We start from the raw sequence: 17,674 nt of genomic DNA, 5'->3' as shown, positions 1-17,674 counted from the left end.
AAGCCTTCTATCGATAGATGCAGCCTGCTATGCATGCCTGGCTTTGGCATCGATGTAGCCTGCTATGCATGCGAACACCGCCACGCATGCATCTAGTGACCTAGACCTAAACGCATGCATGCACGCCGACACACACGCATCGATCTGTGTCGCACGGTTGCCGGTGGATTCAGTCGCTCTGCAGCGTCGTTTCACGCGTCGCAGGCATACGTGCCGGTGGCAGAAGGGGCAGGCTGCACGCACGCTCGCGTCCATATGTCGAGGCATCAGTTCATGCCGCACGGCTGCCGCTCGATTCAGTTGTGGGAGGCAGGCAGCCGCCAATGCAGAGCACGCAGAAGGGGGAGGCATGCAGCCGCCAACGCAGAGCACGCAAAGCACGTTCACATTGATTCACGTTCACACATTGATGATCGCATCGGTTCACGCACGCACTGAGTCACGATCTATGCCGTTTGCGCGTGTACCCACTTCGTCTCCCCCGGCTATTTAAACTGCCCTTCATTGCCTCTTCTTCTACAGATCCATCTGCGCCTCCCACTTCTCTTCTTCCCCCAAAAGCCAAAGCCGTTCCACTCAGCGAAGCGTTCAAGATGCAGTACAATGGGCCGATGTTCCAAGAGCCGCCCACCGTGACGGAATGGCGCTACCCCACCAACGTCGTCGTCGAGGCATCGCTCCGCGTGTGGGCGTTCTCACGCTGTAGGGGTAGCACTGAGCTTGCACGGGGGTTCCTCCGTGCGGGCTTCCACCACCTCCCGGCGGGCTCGCCGCCCATGTTCAACCTCGTGGAGCAGCGTCCCCACGCCAACGCTCCAGTGGTAGGGCTCGTCGTCCACTTGACCAACAGGTTCGATGCCTACTACCTACTCGGCAAGGTGTATTGGTGTGGGTGCGAGTTCATCGCATTCACCACCTATAACATCTTCACCGACTTCGAGAGCATCTTCCCCGCTCGCAACCGCATGCATAGCCTCCCGTACTACCTCGGCGACAACGGCCTTGAGGAGGAGCAGTATTGAAGCCGGCGGCGAAGAAGACGGTGAAGCCGGCGGTTAAGGTGAAGACATCGGTGAAGACATGGCGGTGTTGCCCTAGCTACCCTATCTACTATGTAGTGTGAGTTTGGTGTGTGTGTTGCCCGGCCTAGCTACCCTATCTATGTAAGGTTAATTATTATTATCTATCGGTGTCGTGTTATATGTAAGAACTTATGTTGCCCTAGCAACCCTATCTAAGTTAAGTTGTGTGTGTTATATTAATGCTTTGTTATGTTTGTATTTTGTTTGTCCCAAGTTTAGACACGGCTAATTGGCGTGGGAAAAATTAACCAAACTAACTAAAAATGATGTGTTTATAGATGCCTTCTAAAAATAAGAACATATTGTACATTTGTACACGGCTTTGGTTTGAGAGCTCTGTATTTTTTAGGTATTCCAAGAATACTTTGGTTTTCAGAAATATTGAAGTATCAAATACTTTGAGATGTTTGGCTTTAGTCAAAAGTGTAGTTTTATATACTTTAATATGTAGAAAACTACACTATGTTTGAAGTATATAAAAAAGAGGGTTGGACCTCTTTTTCCAATCATGAAGTATTGGTTCGCTAGGCATAATAATACTGCGGTTTGCAAATACTTTGATTCTAAAAAATGAAGGGACCCATAAAGGAAAGCAAAAAAAATCCTCAATGAGATAGAAGAGATTGGGCAATCAAATTAATGAAAAAAGCAATCAGAAACAAAAAAGAACAAAGCAATCATTCCTAAACAAAAAAAGAAACATCGCTTGTTTCTGGGCCTCATTTATCCTTTGTGGGCCTATTGCAGCTTGATTCTCTTTGGGCCCGCGAACTAGGTTTTTTTCTAGCAGAACTGACGAACTCGAGGACAAAAGTTTAGCAAGTGCGAGAGAGAAGAGATGAACTTGATGTATATCCCTTGTGATGCTCAAGTACTGCTTACTGTCATCTGACGAGCTAGGGTATGATCCAACACTCGAGGTTATTAGCTAACAAAATAATCCTATCACTGAACTGGTAGTTGTCTTCTGCCGAAACTGAAAGTGTCGAAACTTAACAGTAAATTGCATACATTCAGAGATCGAAAGTTGCACTAAACAGAGTTGCATTTGAGATAAACAGACTTGGATTGCTAAATAGTGGCAACAACAGTAGACAAACATCTCTAACGAGAGATGGCCATCAAGTAAAAAATTCCTAGAGCAAGTATTCCTAAAGCTATCAGATTGGATTGGTTCTTCAACTCAATCAGCTGCTTGAAGTTCTTGTTCATCTTCTTCAATTCCGTCTTCAGTTCAACATCTACCACCGTCGGGTATTCCAGACATGCTGCTGCTGCTGGAGCGGCACTGTCATGGGGCAGATTGAACTCGCGGATTGCATTCCCCCTCGAATCCAGCAAGCCCAACCCTTGAAGCCTCTGGATGTAATCATCCATCCACTCGAAATGGTGGCATTTCTTCACGATCTGAAAATGAAATCATGTAATCTAAATCCAAATCTGACAGATTTTTTGAGAAATTAGAGATAAAGGATGCGAGGAAAACTCAGATCTAACCTGCCCCTCCAGCTTGCTCTCACATTTGACGAACTCGCGCCCAAAGTTCCCATTCTTCTACTCCTTCGAAGTCAACCGCTTCAGTGGCGCAGTCCGTGGGCAGTCAGTGCATCGAGTCATCGGCACTGGACCATACACCGGCCATGTGGAACGGGGGGCTGACGAGGAGGTCGACATATCGCCCGAGAGGAAGAAATAGAGGAATTGCTCGAGAGGAAGAAGAACGAGAAGATGGGGAAAGAAACAGAGGAATTGCTAGATCTACTCGATGTCTTTGTCTGTTAGATGGAGAAGAGGAGAAGGGGAAGCTATATTGACGATTTGCCACATTGTATTTTGCAGTTTGAATATTTGAACCAACTCTTAACACTGACATGTGGTGGTCATGTGCAAAAAATACAATTTCATATGTAAAGTGGGGCAGATCGTAAAAACCCGAGAAGGACAGTGCAGTAGCCAATCAGGATGCATCACGCGGATCGCGCATGCCTGCCCCACATCTGACGGGTGGTGTTTGGCGCTTGGTAGGATCCGACGACGGACGTTCGACGCTAGGGTTTGGAGCATTTCTGCGGGGTTATGAGCGAGTCAACGGGGTTATTAGGGTTTGACCAGATTTCAAATGGCCATAACTAAATTAGAAAAAATCGCAAAAATATAAAACAAACGTAGTTCGTCCGTTTATGAGACCTAGTTACCATAAAAATATATAAACTCGCTATAGGGGCGTTTTTTTGAAAAATCATTTTTTAAGTGATCTGTCGAAATCAAGTTCAAATGTTTTTAAAAAATTCAAAAAAAATCAAAATGTTGTAATTCTTGCGCACATAGCCGTCATATGTGACAAGGTTATGAGAAAAAATATAAACTTGGTGTAGGTCATTTTCATGAAAAAAGGCTTCACACAAATGAGCTATCACCTATGAACATGTTCAGAGTTCGTAGAATAGGGAGAGAGGGTTTAGGGTTTGAAAAAAATCAAAAAAATCAGAAAAATCTCCATAGCTTCATTTTCGAGTGAATAAGAAGGATCTGAACTTACTTTTTCTTTTTCATATCTAAAACGTGTTATTTGACGGTTTTGAATTAAAAGCATATTTTTTCAAAAAAAATGTAGTAATATGAATATTAATCAATAAATAGTGAGACTTCGTTTTTACCATATATATATGGAACAAGTGTTAATAAAAATATATATGCCTCATTTAGGCAAGGTCAAAAAAACTTGATTTCAAATAGGGCTGTTTACCCTAGCTTTCGAGCTCGTTTCTAGCACATTTCTCATTCGGACTGTTCACCTACGAATATTGGACTTCAAATGCTCGATCAAATACACCACATAGAGCAATGAACCTCCAATGTTCAACTTCAACTTTGGCTCGAATCCAAATTTTGGCCCAAATTAAAATATTGATTTAAATTCAAATTTTGATGGAAATTTGAATTCTGACTCAAATAAGAAACCAAAGTAGAAGCAACATTATTACAACTGATAAGTTTTCACAGTAGCTCAAATCTACCAAGTTTTAAGATGCCAACATCTTAATACAAATCTACCAAGTTTTAAGCGATCGGCTCGCCCTCAAATTGACAACACAAACATTTCCCAACAACTTAATTCAAATTTTCGACTTGCTCCTTGTGTTTGCAGCTGGCTTCATCGTCTTGCTCCTGGTTTCCCTAGTTGAGATGCTCTTTTCTTTTAGACTCTTGTTCCTTTTGATCTTGGGCTTTACTTGGGGTTTTCCCTGTGGAGGTGCTGATGGAGTAGTTCCACTTGCCGAGCACTTGACGACCATTTGACGGTCATATATGGGATCAATAATCTTTAAAGGCACAATTGGAAAATTTACCCCCTCCTCTTCCTCTCTTATAGCTTCAAAACCATCAAAGGCCATGGTTTCAAAATCTTCTACTTCTTCATCTCTTGGCCTTTTCTCCCTAGAGCTGGTAAATAAAATTATAAGCCATAGGCAAAAAAGACAACAAATGCAAACAAAAGGGTAGCTGCATTCTACAAAGGGTGCAAACACATACCAAGATGCTTCATTTGCTGCTGCATTCTCCACTGCTTCATTTGCTGCTGCATTCTCCACTGCATCTTCAGTCTCCATTGCTGCTGCATTCTCCTCAGCATTGGCTGATTTCCATCTTTCCTCCTCTCCAAATGATGCATCCACTGCATTGGTACAAAGCCTAGCAATATGCCCCAGAACTCCACATTTTTTGCAAGCACGCTTCTTTGGTAGACGACCCTCCTCACCTGCTCTAATCCTCTGGTTCCTTGGTCTTCCTGGTGGTCTAGTAATGACAGGAGCGTGGAGTTTGAACCCTGGATCTACTATGTTCCATTGATCTTTCCCCAATAGTGCAGGCACATTGTCAGCATAAGCAGCCATAAATTTGGCAACAGAGAAATACTCAGAGCAATATTGATCAACTTCACCATCTGCACCCCCGATAACGGTCATCAGATGTAGGGCATGTATGCATGGCTTCCCACAGATCTGCCATTGCCTACAAGTACATTCTCTAGTACTTAGGTTCACAGGATACCTCCATACCCTATTTTTAGTGTTAGTATAGGTAACCTCTCCCTCATATGTACCAGATCGAATACATTTCATCTTCAGTCCTCTTGCCTTCAAGTGCAATGCCTTAATCAGTGATGGGAGCATTTGATGACCAACATATTGTGTTTCTGCAATTCTTTTGCGAAGAGCCATCTTTATCATGATCATTTGCCTCATCTTGTCAAATGCTTGCCACAACAAGAGCCCTTTCACTGACTTGAACTTTGAATTGAAGCATTCTGCAAGGTTACTGGTCACATAATCTACTTTGCAGATTTCGTTGAATTTGCTTCTTGACCACACCTTACCATGATGTGCATCCATGTACTCCTTCACAAGAGGATTTTGAGCATACAACACTCTCAAATGGTGTTCATGCTTCCTTTTGCTGCATGTGTATGATGCTGGCCATAAGTTCTCATCATAAACTTTACCTTTGAACTTCTTTTTGAAATTATGCGCTAGGTGTCGCATACATTCCCTATGCTCCACTCCAGGGAATACAATTTCCACTGCACTCTCTAAACCCTTGCAAGCATCTGTGTGTATAGCTAAACCTGGGGGTGTGCCTATAATGTTGCGCAACTGCTGCTGAAACCAGACCCAACTTTCCTCAGACTCTGCCTCCACCACACCAAATGCAACTGGGAATAGCCAGTTGTGTCCATCAACTGCAGAAGCTGCTACTAGCTGTCCTCTCCATCTTCTAGTCAAATGTGTAGCATCTACAGCCAAATAGGGCCTGCAACCATCTAGAAACCCCTGCCAGCAAGCCTTGAAACAAACAAAAGCCCTTCTGAAGCACTCCTTCTGAAATGACTTCCCTTTTCTTTTGAATGGAACTGTATGCTTGTCAATCTCTACAACACTCCCTGGACTTGCCATCTCCACTTCAGCTTTGAAAGTGTAAAGCAGCTGAAAACTGTCATTCCATTGACCATTAATTCTGTCAAGAGCCTTTTCCCTAGCATTGAAAATTCTCATGTAAGGAATTTCTATCTTGTACTTCTCAAAAAGCTTCCCATGGAGTGTTGTTGGACCAAGTCCAGGTTCTTCTCTCAGCCAATCCAATATAGCATCTGCCACCCACCTAGTTTTTGCTAGCTTGGTTTTGGCCTTCCCCCTCCCCCTCCAGGTGGACAGGTGTGCTTGTGTGGGTTTTTATTTATCTAAAACAAAATAAAAGGGTAAAAAAACAGTTAAGAAACCTTACTCAACGATCTGAAACTAAATTACTAACTGAACTTGGATTACCTGAATATATTTGCTCTTTCTCATACGAGATGCATGCAACTTCCACCTACACCTAGGATATGGACAAAATACTGTGAACCTTGCTGGCTCACTCCTTTTAATCTTATAGGTGTTTTTAGATATAATGCACCATGTTGTCACTGCATTACGACAGTCCACCATTGATTGGAAAATGGTACCTACACTAAGCTCAGGTTTTTCCCTGTTCCACTCAATTGTTGGCATGTCATCACCATCGTATTCATCCTCGATTAAGTTGTCCATGTTCTCCACCTTCTCTTCATCGTCAGTGTCATCAAACCTAGCTTGGCTGATGGGCTCCTCCATATATTCGTCATCCACTGCTTGCTGACTGGCTACATCGACCAGTTCAGGAAACATCATCTCGTCTTCATCATCATTTGTAGGCACTGCCTCGTCAGGTTCTGCATCTTCTTCTACACCAACTGCAGAAGGTACACGAGAAGCAGCAGCTGAATCGGAACCAGAATTGGCAGCAGGCATGTTGTGGCTCCATGAACCACTTGCTTTACTTGGTGTCGACCTACAAGGAGTGCCGGGGTGCTGGCTATTAGCACAGACATATGATGTCTGAACTCCCTTCCCCTTCGCCCGTTCTGCGCGTGGCTGAAGCACATCGATTTGGAGTTTACCGAATCGGTAGCCAGCAATCCCAGCAAAAAGCAACGGCATATGATCGTCGCAAGTTAGTGGGAGAAATCTTTGCTCGTCACTGCTGAAGTAATTCAGTTCAACAGCATCGGCATCACTCCAGGGATAGGTGTTTCGGAGCTCAGCTCGCAAATCTTTGAAAGATATGCTGGTTTCTACCACTTTGGGATAGAAAAACGATGAAATCAAATGCGGTTTAGTACCACGCAGCACACTAGTTTCCATTCTAATCGCCAGCCGGAAAGCCAGCGCGGGATCAATCCTATTTTGTTGACGGAAACAAAGGCTTCAGTTAGCCGGGTAAAATCAAGAACAAATTCGAACGATTCAAGCAAACAGAAGTCAAATACGGCCTACAATACGACTTAGAACGTCAATTCAAGAGGAAACAATGCTTACCCAGGTTTAATCCATGAATTATCTGCCGCGGATTCGACCCAATCCTCTCCACAGTCGACTGCATTCCGGCCGTCCTCACTCAACATCGCTATGTAATCCCAGATGGGGAGGTGGGCTATATCTGGCGGAGACGCGGCGTCACCGATGAACTGAATAGGGGCATAGGGTGGAGGAAACAACTGCGGTGGACGCGGCACGACGCCGGCGGAGGGGGCGGGGCGGCGCGGTGCAGTGCGGCCTGTCTAGATCTGTTTCAGATTCAGACAAGCTGCCCAATACGTGTCTCCTTGCGGTCCCACCCGTCAGCAAGCAACAGTCAGACGAAGACTTGGCCCCACTCGTCAGCAATGGACGGTCAAGACGGCAAACGCCCGCTATGAGCATTTGTGAGAGTTTCAGCTAAGGAAGAGGGGAAAAGTGAGCAAACGTTTGGAGCGTGGGGAAAAGTGAGCACAACTAAGGAACCAGGGGCACTAATTTAAATATCCCTCAAGGAAATGACTACAGATGACATCATATCCACCTTCCAACTATTTGAAGAGTCAAAGGTAAATGCCACAAAACATCTTGCCATGCATGGTACTCCAACATCAAAGATCAATCTTGCATTGAAGGCCAAGCATGTATGTGAAGATGAGCAAAGTGAAGAAAAAGAAGATGATGATGATGATGAAGATGGTGATGAGATTGGATCCGATGAGGGCCCTTCATATGAAGACATGGCTCTCTTTGTCAATAAGTTTAGCGCGGAAAAAATCAAGGGAAGATTTCAAAAGAAGAAAGTAAGAAAATGCTACAACTGTGAAGAAACCAACCACTTCTCCAACGAGTTCCCTTATGAGAAGAGAGAGGATAAACCAAGGTTTCCCAAGACCTTTCCCAAGAAGAAGTTGCCAAATCCTTTGAACTCCAAGCTCAAGAAGAGAGATGGGAAAACAATGGTTGCTCAAGAAGAATCCGATCCGGATGATGTTAGTGGTGTTGCCGGAGTTGCTCAAGATTCTCAAAACACGTTGAGGCTAGTCAACAAGAGTGGTGATGTTGTCACCTACAACTACATGAAGGATTACAAGGGCAACGCTCACAAGTGCCTCATGGCAAAGGCCATGGTAGAAGATGGAGAGGACCAACACTCTCCTGACAAGGTCAAGGTAACCCCACGATCAAACCCTCCTATTTTCACTCCTCCTAGTCCTAGTGATGAGTATCTTGATGCGGAGGATAGTTATGAGGATGATGATATAGATGATCCTACGCTTGCTAAACTAAATAAGTTCATGTGCTCCCTTAAAGGAAAGAAGCTCACTATGTTTCGTATGCTTATGGAGATGGCGAGTAAGCACACCATCTCCATTAAGGAACTCGAAACCCTCGTCACTGAGGAAAAGGAAAAATATGAAATCCTTGAGCGGAAAGTACAATATGAGGAAGCACGAAATGATGAACTATGCTTAAAAATTTGTGCGAACATTGATGTTCATACTAAAGATCTTGCCTCCTTGAAAAAGGCTATTGACTCGTGCGAAGAGTTGATGAATGATAAAAGTAAGCTTGTGAAGTCTCATGCTTCTCTCTCTAAGGATTGTGAGCTCCTATCTGTGTCCCTCAAGACTAAGGAAGAAGAGCTCACCCTTCTTACAAAGAGTTTTGAGACACTCAAGCTTACTTATCTTGAAACTCTAGCCAAGGCTTACTCTTCTCCTATTATCAATGTTGATGCTTGTACTACTAACTCTAGTAGTGATCTAGCATCTATTCTTGAGGAAAATCGCTTTCTCAAGGCTCAAATCGAGAAAGGGATCATGATGTGTGCTCAAGGGCAAAAGAACCTTAATGAGGTATTGAGCCAACACAATGAGGTGTTTGCCAAAGAGGGACTCGGGTTTGACACTAGCACAACAAGAAGAAGACATCCTCTCAAAAGTGCACCACTCCTCTAAAAGAAACTTTTGTACGACAAGGGCACAAGGAGAAAGGTAAGGTTGTTAGTGGGAGGGCCACGAGGGGCATGCCCACTCTCAACAAGCCAAAAGAATTCATGCCTCCATCCTATGTACTTCGTAAGGCTAAGGATGGAGAGGTTTATGCAAAGTTTGTTGGTCCTCGAAATGCATTCCGGTTTTATGCTATTTGGGTCCCTAAGACCCTTGTGACTAACGTGAGAGGTCCCATTGCAAATGGGTGCCTCTAACTAAGTCATAATTGTGTGTAGGTTGCTTTCTCCGGTGGAGTAAAATGGGTGATTGACAGTGGATGTACCAATCATATGACCGGAGATAGCAAGTTGCTCTACGAATTCATGGAAGCTATTCAACCATTTATGAGCAATATGTTTGGTGGAGGATCAAAAGGACAGGTACTCGGGTTGGGCAAGGTGGCTATCACAAATGACATGTCTCTTGCAAATGTCATGCTTGTCCAATCCCTTAAATACCATTTGCTCTATGTTCGCCAATTGGCTTCTGTTGGTTATGATACACTCTTTGGACTAACGGATGTGAATGTCTTTAAGAGAGATACTCTCTAAGTGGCCTTTGTTGGAGAGTTGGATGGCAACCTTTACACGATTGATTTCTCGAAAGAGAGCACATTCCATGCAACTTGTCTAATGGCCAAGGCCGACAAGGGGTGGCTATGGCATCGACGGCTAGCCCATGTCGGCATGAGAAATCTTCAAGATCTCTTAAAGGGTAATCACATCCTTGGACTAACAAATGTCTCTTTTGAGAAAGATCGTGTGTGTAGTGCATGCATAGCCGGGAAGCAACATCAATCAAAGCACCCACCCAAGAATATTGTGTCTACTTCAAGGCCTTTGGAGCTCCTTCATATGGATCTTTTTGGGCCTCCTTCATGGGATAGTCTTGGTAGGAAAAAGTATGGACTTGTTATTGTTGATGATTACTCAAGATATACATGGGTCTTCTTTCTCAAGTCCAAGGACGATATGAAGATCACCTTCATTGATTTTGCCAAGCAAGCACAACGCAAGTTTGACAAAGAAATCTTGGCAATAAGAAGTGATAATGGCTCCGAGTTCAAGAACTACACCTTGGAAGAATTTCTTAGTGATGAAGGGATTGAGCATCAATATTCAGCTCCATACACCCCCAACAAAATGGTGTAGCAGAGAGGAAGAATCGCACACTTGTGGAGATGGCAAGGTCCATGTTGGATGAATACAAGTCGCCACATAGTTTTTGGGCCGAGGCTGTCAACACTGCATGCCATGCATCAAACCGGCTCTTTCTCCGCACTATATTGGAAAAGACTCCATATGAGCTTCTAACTGGGAACAAGCAAAATTTCAAGTACTTTCGGGTATTTGGGTGCAGATGTTTCATTCTCAACAAAAGAGAACGGTTAGGAAAATTTCAATCCAAAACCATTGAGGGCATATTTGTTGGCTATGGATCAAACTCTCACGCCTATAGAGTCTACAACAAATCCAATAGATGTGTTGTAGAAACTTGTGACGTGGTGTTTGATGAATTTAATGGCTCCCATGGGGAGCAAGTTGATCTAAGTGATGTAGGTGAAGAAGATTCTTCTCAATATATCTTGACCATGGGTGTTGGTGCACTTCTTCCAATGGAACAAGAACCTCATGATGATGATGAAGAAGATGGAAGCTTCATGCATCATCAAACTACTTCAACACCCATACCACCTCAAGCTCCTATTGTTCAACCAATACCCGTAGACCAAGTACAAGATGATGATCAAGTTCCTCTTCATGATAAACATCAAGAACAAGATCATCACCAAGGGCAAGAACAAGAAAGTGCAATCATTGACAATGAACCTCAACAAATGGAAGATGGAGAAGAAGACCTTCCACCACACATCAATGATCCTTATGTTGAGGATGTGGATGATGGACATGAAGTTGAACCTCGCGAAACCTTAACCTCCATCATGCCTCGAGTGGCCGGTCGTGTTGATGTCGACAAAATTCTCACCGGCATATCGGAAGGTAGAGTCACTCGTAAACAATTGACAAACTTTTGTGCTCACTTCTCGTTTGTGTCTAGTGTTGAGCCTCTCAAGGTACAAGAGGCATTAATGGACAACGATTGGCTCGTTGCTATGCAAGAAGACTTGAACAGTTTTGAACGCAACCAAGTGTGGTCATTAGTCAAGAGGCCTACTACCGAGCACAACATCGTTGGAACAAAATGGATTTTCAAGAACAAGCAAGATGAAAATGGTGTAATCATCTGTAACAAGGCAAGGTTAGTGGCACAAGGGTACTCACAAGTTGAAGGTTTGGACTTTGGTGAGACCTTTGCTCCCGTTGCCCGTCTTGAATCCATTCGCATCTTACTTGCTTATGCTGCTTTCAATGGCTTTACTTTACATCAAATGGATGTGAAGAGTGCTTTCCTTAACGGTCCTCTACAAGAAGAAGTATATGTATCACAACCACCTGGGTTCATTGATCCCGATCACAAAGACTATGTGTATAAACTTCACAAGGCCTTTATGGCCTCAAACAAGCACCTCATGCTTGGTATGATCATCTTAATAAGTTTTTACTCGATGATGGTTTTGTGAGAGGGGTGATCGATCCCACTACTTTTACTAAGAGGGATAAGGGTGATTTGATCTTATGCCAAATCTATGTAGATGATATCATTTTTGGTTCTCCTAATATTCATTTGTGCAAGAAGTTTGCGGCTTCCATGACCAAGAATTTTGAAATGTCACTCAATGCGGATTTGAAGTTCTTCCTCGGATTTCAAATTCAACAATTTCAAGAAGGAATTTTCTTGTCTCAAGCAAAATACCTCAAGGATATCCTAGAGAAGTTTGGCATGTCTGATGCTAGTCCATGTAAGACACCCATGCCAACAAAAATTGTACTCACTGAAGACACAAACGGTATCCCTTTCGACCCATCTAAATACCGCTCTATGATTGGTTCATTGCTTTATCTTTGTGCATCTAGACCAGAAATCATGTTTAGTGTATGCATGTGTGCTAGATTTCAAGCTTCCCCTAGGGAAAGTCATCATAAGGCGGTTAAGCATATTCTTAGATACCTTGTTCACACACCAAAGTTGGGTCTATGGTACCCCAAGGATGCTAAGTTTGATCTCATTGGGTACACGGATGCGGATTGGGCCGGAGACAAAGTGGATCGTAAGTCCACCTCCGGTGCATGTCAGTTTCTTGGACGCTCCTTGGTAAGTTGGTCCTCAAAGAAACAAAATTGTATTGCCCTCTCTACCGCAGAAGCAGAATACATTGCAACCGCCAGTTGTGCAACTCAATTACTATGGATGAGGCAAACTTTGAAGGATTACGGTATCACCTATAGACATGTGCCTCTTCTATGTGATAATGAAAGTGCCATCAATATTGCCAAGAACCCCAAAGATCATACCCGCACCAAGCATATTGATATTAGGTATCACTTCTTGAGAGATATGTGGAGAAGGGTGATATTGACATTGCTCATGTTGGCACAGATAAGCAACTTGCAGATATTTTCACCAAGCCACTGGACGAAGCAAGGTTTTTTGTCAACTTAGGCGTGAACTTGGTATCTTGGAGCTTGACAATATTATGTGAAATCTAGTACCCATTCATGCATAAACTTAATGTCTTGTCTTGATGTAGGCATATATTTAGGGGGAGACATTCAATTCATGAATATTCTCACCCTACATAATGCATAAATAGAACAAACACTCTCAAAGCTACCATGTTATTCTAACTACGGTGCTTTACAATGATGGAGTAGTGATTATGCACCCAAAGTTCAAATTCTTGCGGTGCCATGACACATATACTCAAACATGGGTTTGATCAGTGTGATCTAGTGTTGTTATTGTTGTTTTTAGCCTAGAATACTCACTTCGTGACATTAGGCTAATTCTTCTTACCCCATACTAAAAACCATCATTGGTACCTTACTCATGGGTTAGATCATCATTGTCATCATCTCCTCTCTTTGTCATTGGCAAATATACTCCTATTGTCTGTGTCAGACAAATTCCTGTGTGTCGGTCGTCTGGTGGTATCCGGACGACCGTAAAATCCCTTCTGTTGCCCTACTCCGGACGTCCGGTCTATCCGGTCGTCCGTTAATTCTATTTTTCTGGCCCAGGCACCGAACGTCCGTAGGACTCCGGTCGTCCGTAAAAAGTATTATGTTGCCCTCAGTCCGGACATTCGGCCTATCCGGTCTTCCGATAAAAAAATTTCTGGCCCAGGCTTCGGACGTCCGTAGAACCCCGGTCGTCCGTAAAAAGCCTTCTGTTACACTCAGTCCGGACGTCCGGTCTATCCGGTCGTCCGTTAGTTTTTTCCCTGGCCCAGGCTTCGGACGTCCGTAGAACCCCAGTCGTCCGGGCTTGTCTCGGGCCCATATATATAGCGCGGGATGCGGTTCGAGTCATTTTTACCCTAATCTCTTCGCTCCCCTCCTCAGCTCCCCACTGCCGCCGCCCCTGCCCCGCGGCCGCTCGCCGCCCGGGCCTCTCGCTGTCGCCGCACCGCTAGGGTCGCCCCAGTCCTCTCCGGTCGTCGTTTTCCTCCGCGTTCTTCACTCCGAGGTAGCACCTATCTCTTCTTCCCTCATCCATTGATGCTTCGATCTATGGTGGGGGTTGCTGATTTGGGTCTTCCTCGTCCTCTAGGTCGAGATGCCCAAGACCAAGCACTCCACACGCAAGCAGGTCACCGGTGGGCCGTCTCGTATATCTCATCGTGGTGGCTCCGATGACTCCCAGGAGAGGGCTCGTCCTCGGAAGCGTGCCGCCCATCCTCACAGCTCTTCTAGCAACTCCTCTTCGGAGGACTCCGACTTTGAGGATGAACTCGATGATTTGGAGCAGCCCGAGTTTGTTGTTGTTCGCACCTCCGCTCCCAAGCCAAGAACTCATCATCCCACCTTCAAGCCTCCACCTCCTCCGGTGCAACCTCACGGTGATGCTCGTCATATCTCGCTTGAACCTCCTTTACCACTCGGCCGCAACGTTAAGCGGTTCAACGCAGTTCCCATTGCTTCATATCTTAAGTTGCGTCGAGATGTAGATCAATTTACGGTTGCTTGTGACTCTCAGGACACTCGCTTTTGCACTAATGTCCAAGCTGATATTTTTACCATTGTCATCATTCCTAAGGGTATTTCTCTGCATGTGTGCATTGATTTAGAGCATATTCATACTCATCTGGAGAAATATTACGGGGCTATTGAGCTCATTGAATCCTCCAATCTTGCTGCCCCATTTGCATTTCAACATGACTTTAACCAAGCCACCATTCATCAATTCTATGCCACATGTTTCTTCGGTCCAAATAAAACAGTTACTTGGATGACCTCCGGCACAAAGCTCTCGGCTTCCTATTCTCAATTTGTTGCTGCCCTTGGTTTTCCTGACATCGGGTTCAAAATTCACAATGATGACCCCGAACATAGACCCAAGGGCACTGATGCATGTGCTGATCTTATCAAACCCATAGAAGAATTGACTGATGAGGAGAAACATAAGGGTTTTAACCAAGTCTCCATTTGGCGCGCTCATTTCTTCATTATCTATCAATGTGTCATTCGCACCCTTTATCCTAAGATGGGTGACAAGGGGTCCTACAGTAGCTACTGCATCGATCTCATGCATCGCCTCTATGCATCTCCGAAAGGGAAGATCAATGTGCCTCATTTTCTATGGCATGAGATTCGCCTCGCTTCTTTCCAGCACAAGCGGGCCTTTCCTCATGTTCCCTTTCTTCAGGCATTTATTGAAAGTGTGGCTCTGTTTCCTATTGTCCGCACCCATTTGCATGAGCGATGGTTCATTCCCGCACACATGGCCGATGACTATGTTCCCAAGGATTCTTCCTCTTCTGCTCATCCGCGCCGCACTGTTGCTAGCATTCCTTGTTCTGCTCCCTCCGAATCTGCACCTTTGGTCGCATTGCTCGCTTTCTTGGGAAGGCCCACTCTGCCTTGATGAAGGCTGTTACTTTTAACTGCTCCCAAAATCACAATGTTGTCACGCGCCTTATCACCTCAAAAAATGCTCTGAAGGCTCATCTGAGAGACTCCGGAGTGTTCGATGTGAGTGATGATGACCGTTTTCCTGATGAGCCCCCTTCTGACTTTGGCTTTCCTTCGGGTCCTGAGTGGTCTGATTCCTTTGACGAGGCCAGTGGTACTGGTGCTCATGATGATGATGATGAGGCAGGGTTCTGATGATGATGATGATGTTCTGGTTGCTCCTCTTGGCCCCCTTTTGGGTACTTGCTGCCAAGGGGGAGTAGTGGTATCCATTGAGTACTGTAATATGTGATATTAACTTGTATTGCACTATGATATGTATTGTACCATGAACCTTGTTATGATCATTGTTACCATGAACCTTGTTATGATCATTGTTACTTTAGGATCTATGATGTGAGTGATGAATCTATTTGAATGTTATCATGTGCAACTTGTGATTTGAATGTGTTGGTATCACACTGAGGGGGAGCTCCTCTCATGCTTATTTTTCTTTGTGCACATTGTTAAGGGGAGCTCCGCAACAAATCCCTTCGATACTCAAAGTTTTTTTTATTTTAAGAAGTACATGTATGTTGTCATCAACTACCAAAAAGGGGGAGACAGAAAGTGCAATCATGCCCTTAATCTTATTTTGATGTTGATGACAACATGCATGTATGGGACTAATCATGTTTATCAAGTATATCTCAGGTTTATGTCTCAAATGCCGTGTGTGGATAATGACTAGGGACAAATGCATATTACTCAAGATCGGAGATACAAGACAATAGCGTTGGCTTTGTTTACGGTTTGTTCTTGAGTATAGGGATCCCGCACTATTAAGAGGGGATCGTTGGATCTAGTGAAAGACTTGCTCAAAACCCACCAACTCTAGCTTTTCACCGGACCTCCGGTACTCTACGGACGTCCGATCCCTCTCAGTTGTCCGGACGTCCGGCTCACCACGGTCGACCGGTGTTTCTTCAACAGAACGATATTCACGGATGTCCATGCTTCTCCGGACGTCCAGTCGCCGGATGTCCGTTCTCCTCCGGAGGTCCGACACTTCCTCTACAGAACACTTTTTACGGATTTTCGGTCATCTACGGACGTCCATTGGCTGTGTGCTGGTTCATGGCTTGGGGTTCTCCAGCGTCCGGACGACCGATGTCTGTCAGACGTCCGGACCTATCTGTGCCACCGGACGGCCGATCCTGTCCGGATGTCCGACGTCTCCTGTGCACTTAATTTGCTCAAACAGTTACTTTTCACTTCCACTATATATAGCCTTCTCCTCCCCACGGGATAAGGTTGACCCTTCACTTTGAGCTTGCCAAGAACACTTTTCACTCTCTCTCTCAATCCTCTACACCAAATCCTAGATCCCCAAGTGATTTGGGAACATTTGAGAGAAGTTCTCCAATCAAGTGATAGATCCACTCCTTCCCCTTCTTTGCACCAAAGGAATTCGTGATTTGAGCAAGTCTTGAGCTTTTCCCCATCGTTCTTGTTACTCTTGGAGGTTGGAGACTCCTAGGCGGTAGGAGTCTTTCGGAGAGGAATTGACCTTTGTGATTACCCTCGAAAAAGTTTGTGAGGGTTTGAAGACCACCCCAAGGTCTACCACTAGTGGTTGAGAAATGCCTCCGTGGTGTTGTCTCAAAGGGAGAATAGGGTGAGCCTTCGTGGCGTTGGTGTGCCTTCGTGGTAACATCCATCTCTCTAACGGTGACGTAGCTTCCCTCCAAGGAAGTGAACATCGGCATACATCCACGTCTCCCGGAGTTGCGGTTATTCCTAACCCTGACTCTCTACTTGTGGTTACTTGTCTCTTAGCACTTACTTATATCATATTGTGCTTGCTTACTTACATACTTGTGTTACTTGCTTAGCACTTAGTACTACACTTGCAATTGTTTGGCTCACCTTCATATTCCGCATTATTGCCTAAAATTGCTAAGTAATAATTAAAATTTGTAATTGTACCTATTCACCCCCCTAGGTCCATCTCGATCCTTTCACCCGCCCCCTCCCCTTACCAAAAGCCACATTTCCCCTGTTTCTGCCTTCTTTTCCAAGTTGAAACCTTCACTCCTTGCTTGCAGCGCCGCCGCCTCCTCGCCGGCAACCATCCTTCACGCTGCTCGGCCTCGCCTATCCAGGCAGGTAATCCACACCCGACCCCCATCCTCCTCCTCCTTCCACAT

The 17,674-nt window shown here is 44.7% G+C and overlaps 1 protein-coding gene across 1 annotated transcript; it reads right to left on the bottom strand.

Annotated features, from left to right (window-relative positions):
* Positions 1-2,379: 2,379 nt before the first annotated feature.
* On the bottom strand, positions 2,380-8,325 carry LOC141023440 (uncharacterized). Its single transcript, XM_073500447.1, has 2 exons — positions 2,580-8,325; positions 2,380-2,489 (listed from the first exon to the last, which is right to left on the bottom strand). The coding sequence occupies exon 1, from the start codon at positions 6,134-6,136 to the stop codon at positions 4,199-4,201; it is 1,938 nt and encodes a 645-aa protein (XP_073356548.1). The 5' UTR covers positions 6,137-8,325; the 3' UTR covers positions 2,380-2,489; positions 2,580-4,198.
* Positions 8,326-17,674: the final 9,349 nt, after the last annotated feature.

Source organism: Aegilops tauschii, chromosome 5, assembly GCF_002575655.3.
Source record: "Aegilops tauschii subsp. strangulata cultivar AL8/78 chromosome 5, Aet v6.0, whole genome shotgun sequence".
Taxonomy (NCBI): domain Eukaryota; kingdom Viridiplantae; phylum Streptophyta; class Magnoliopsida; order Poales; family Poaceae; genus Aegilops; species Aegilops tauschii.
This window is presented reverse-complemented; position numbering and strand designations above follow the sequence as displayed.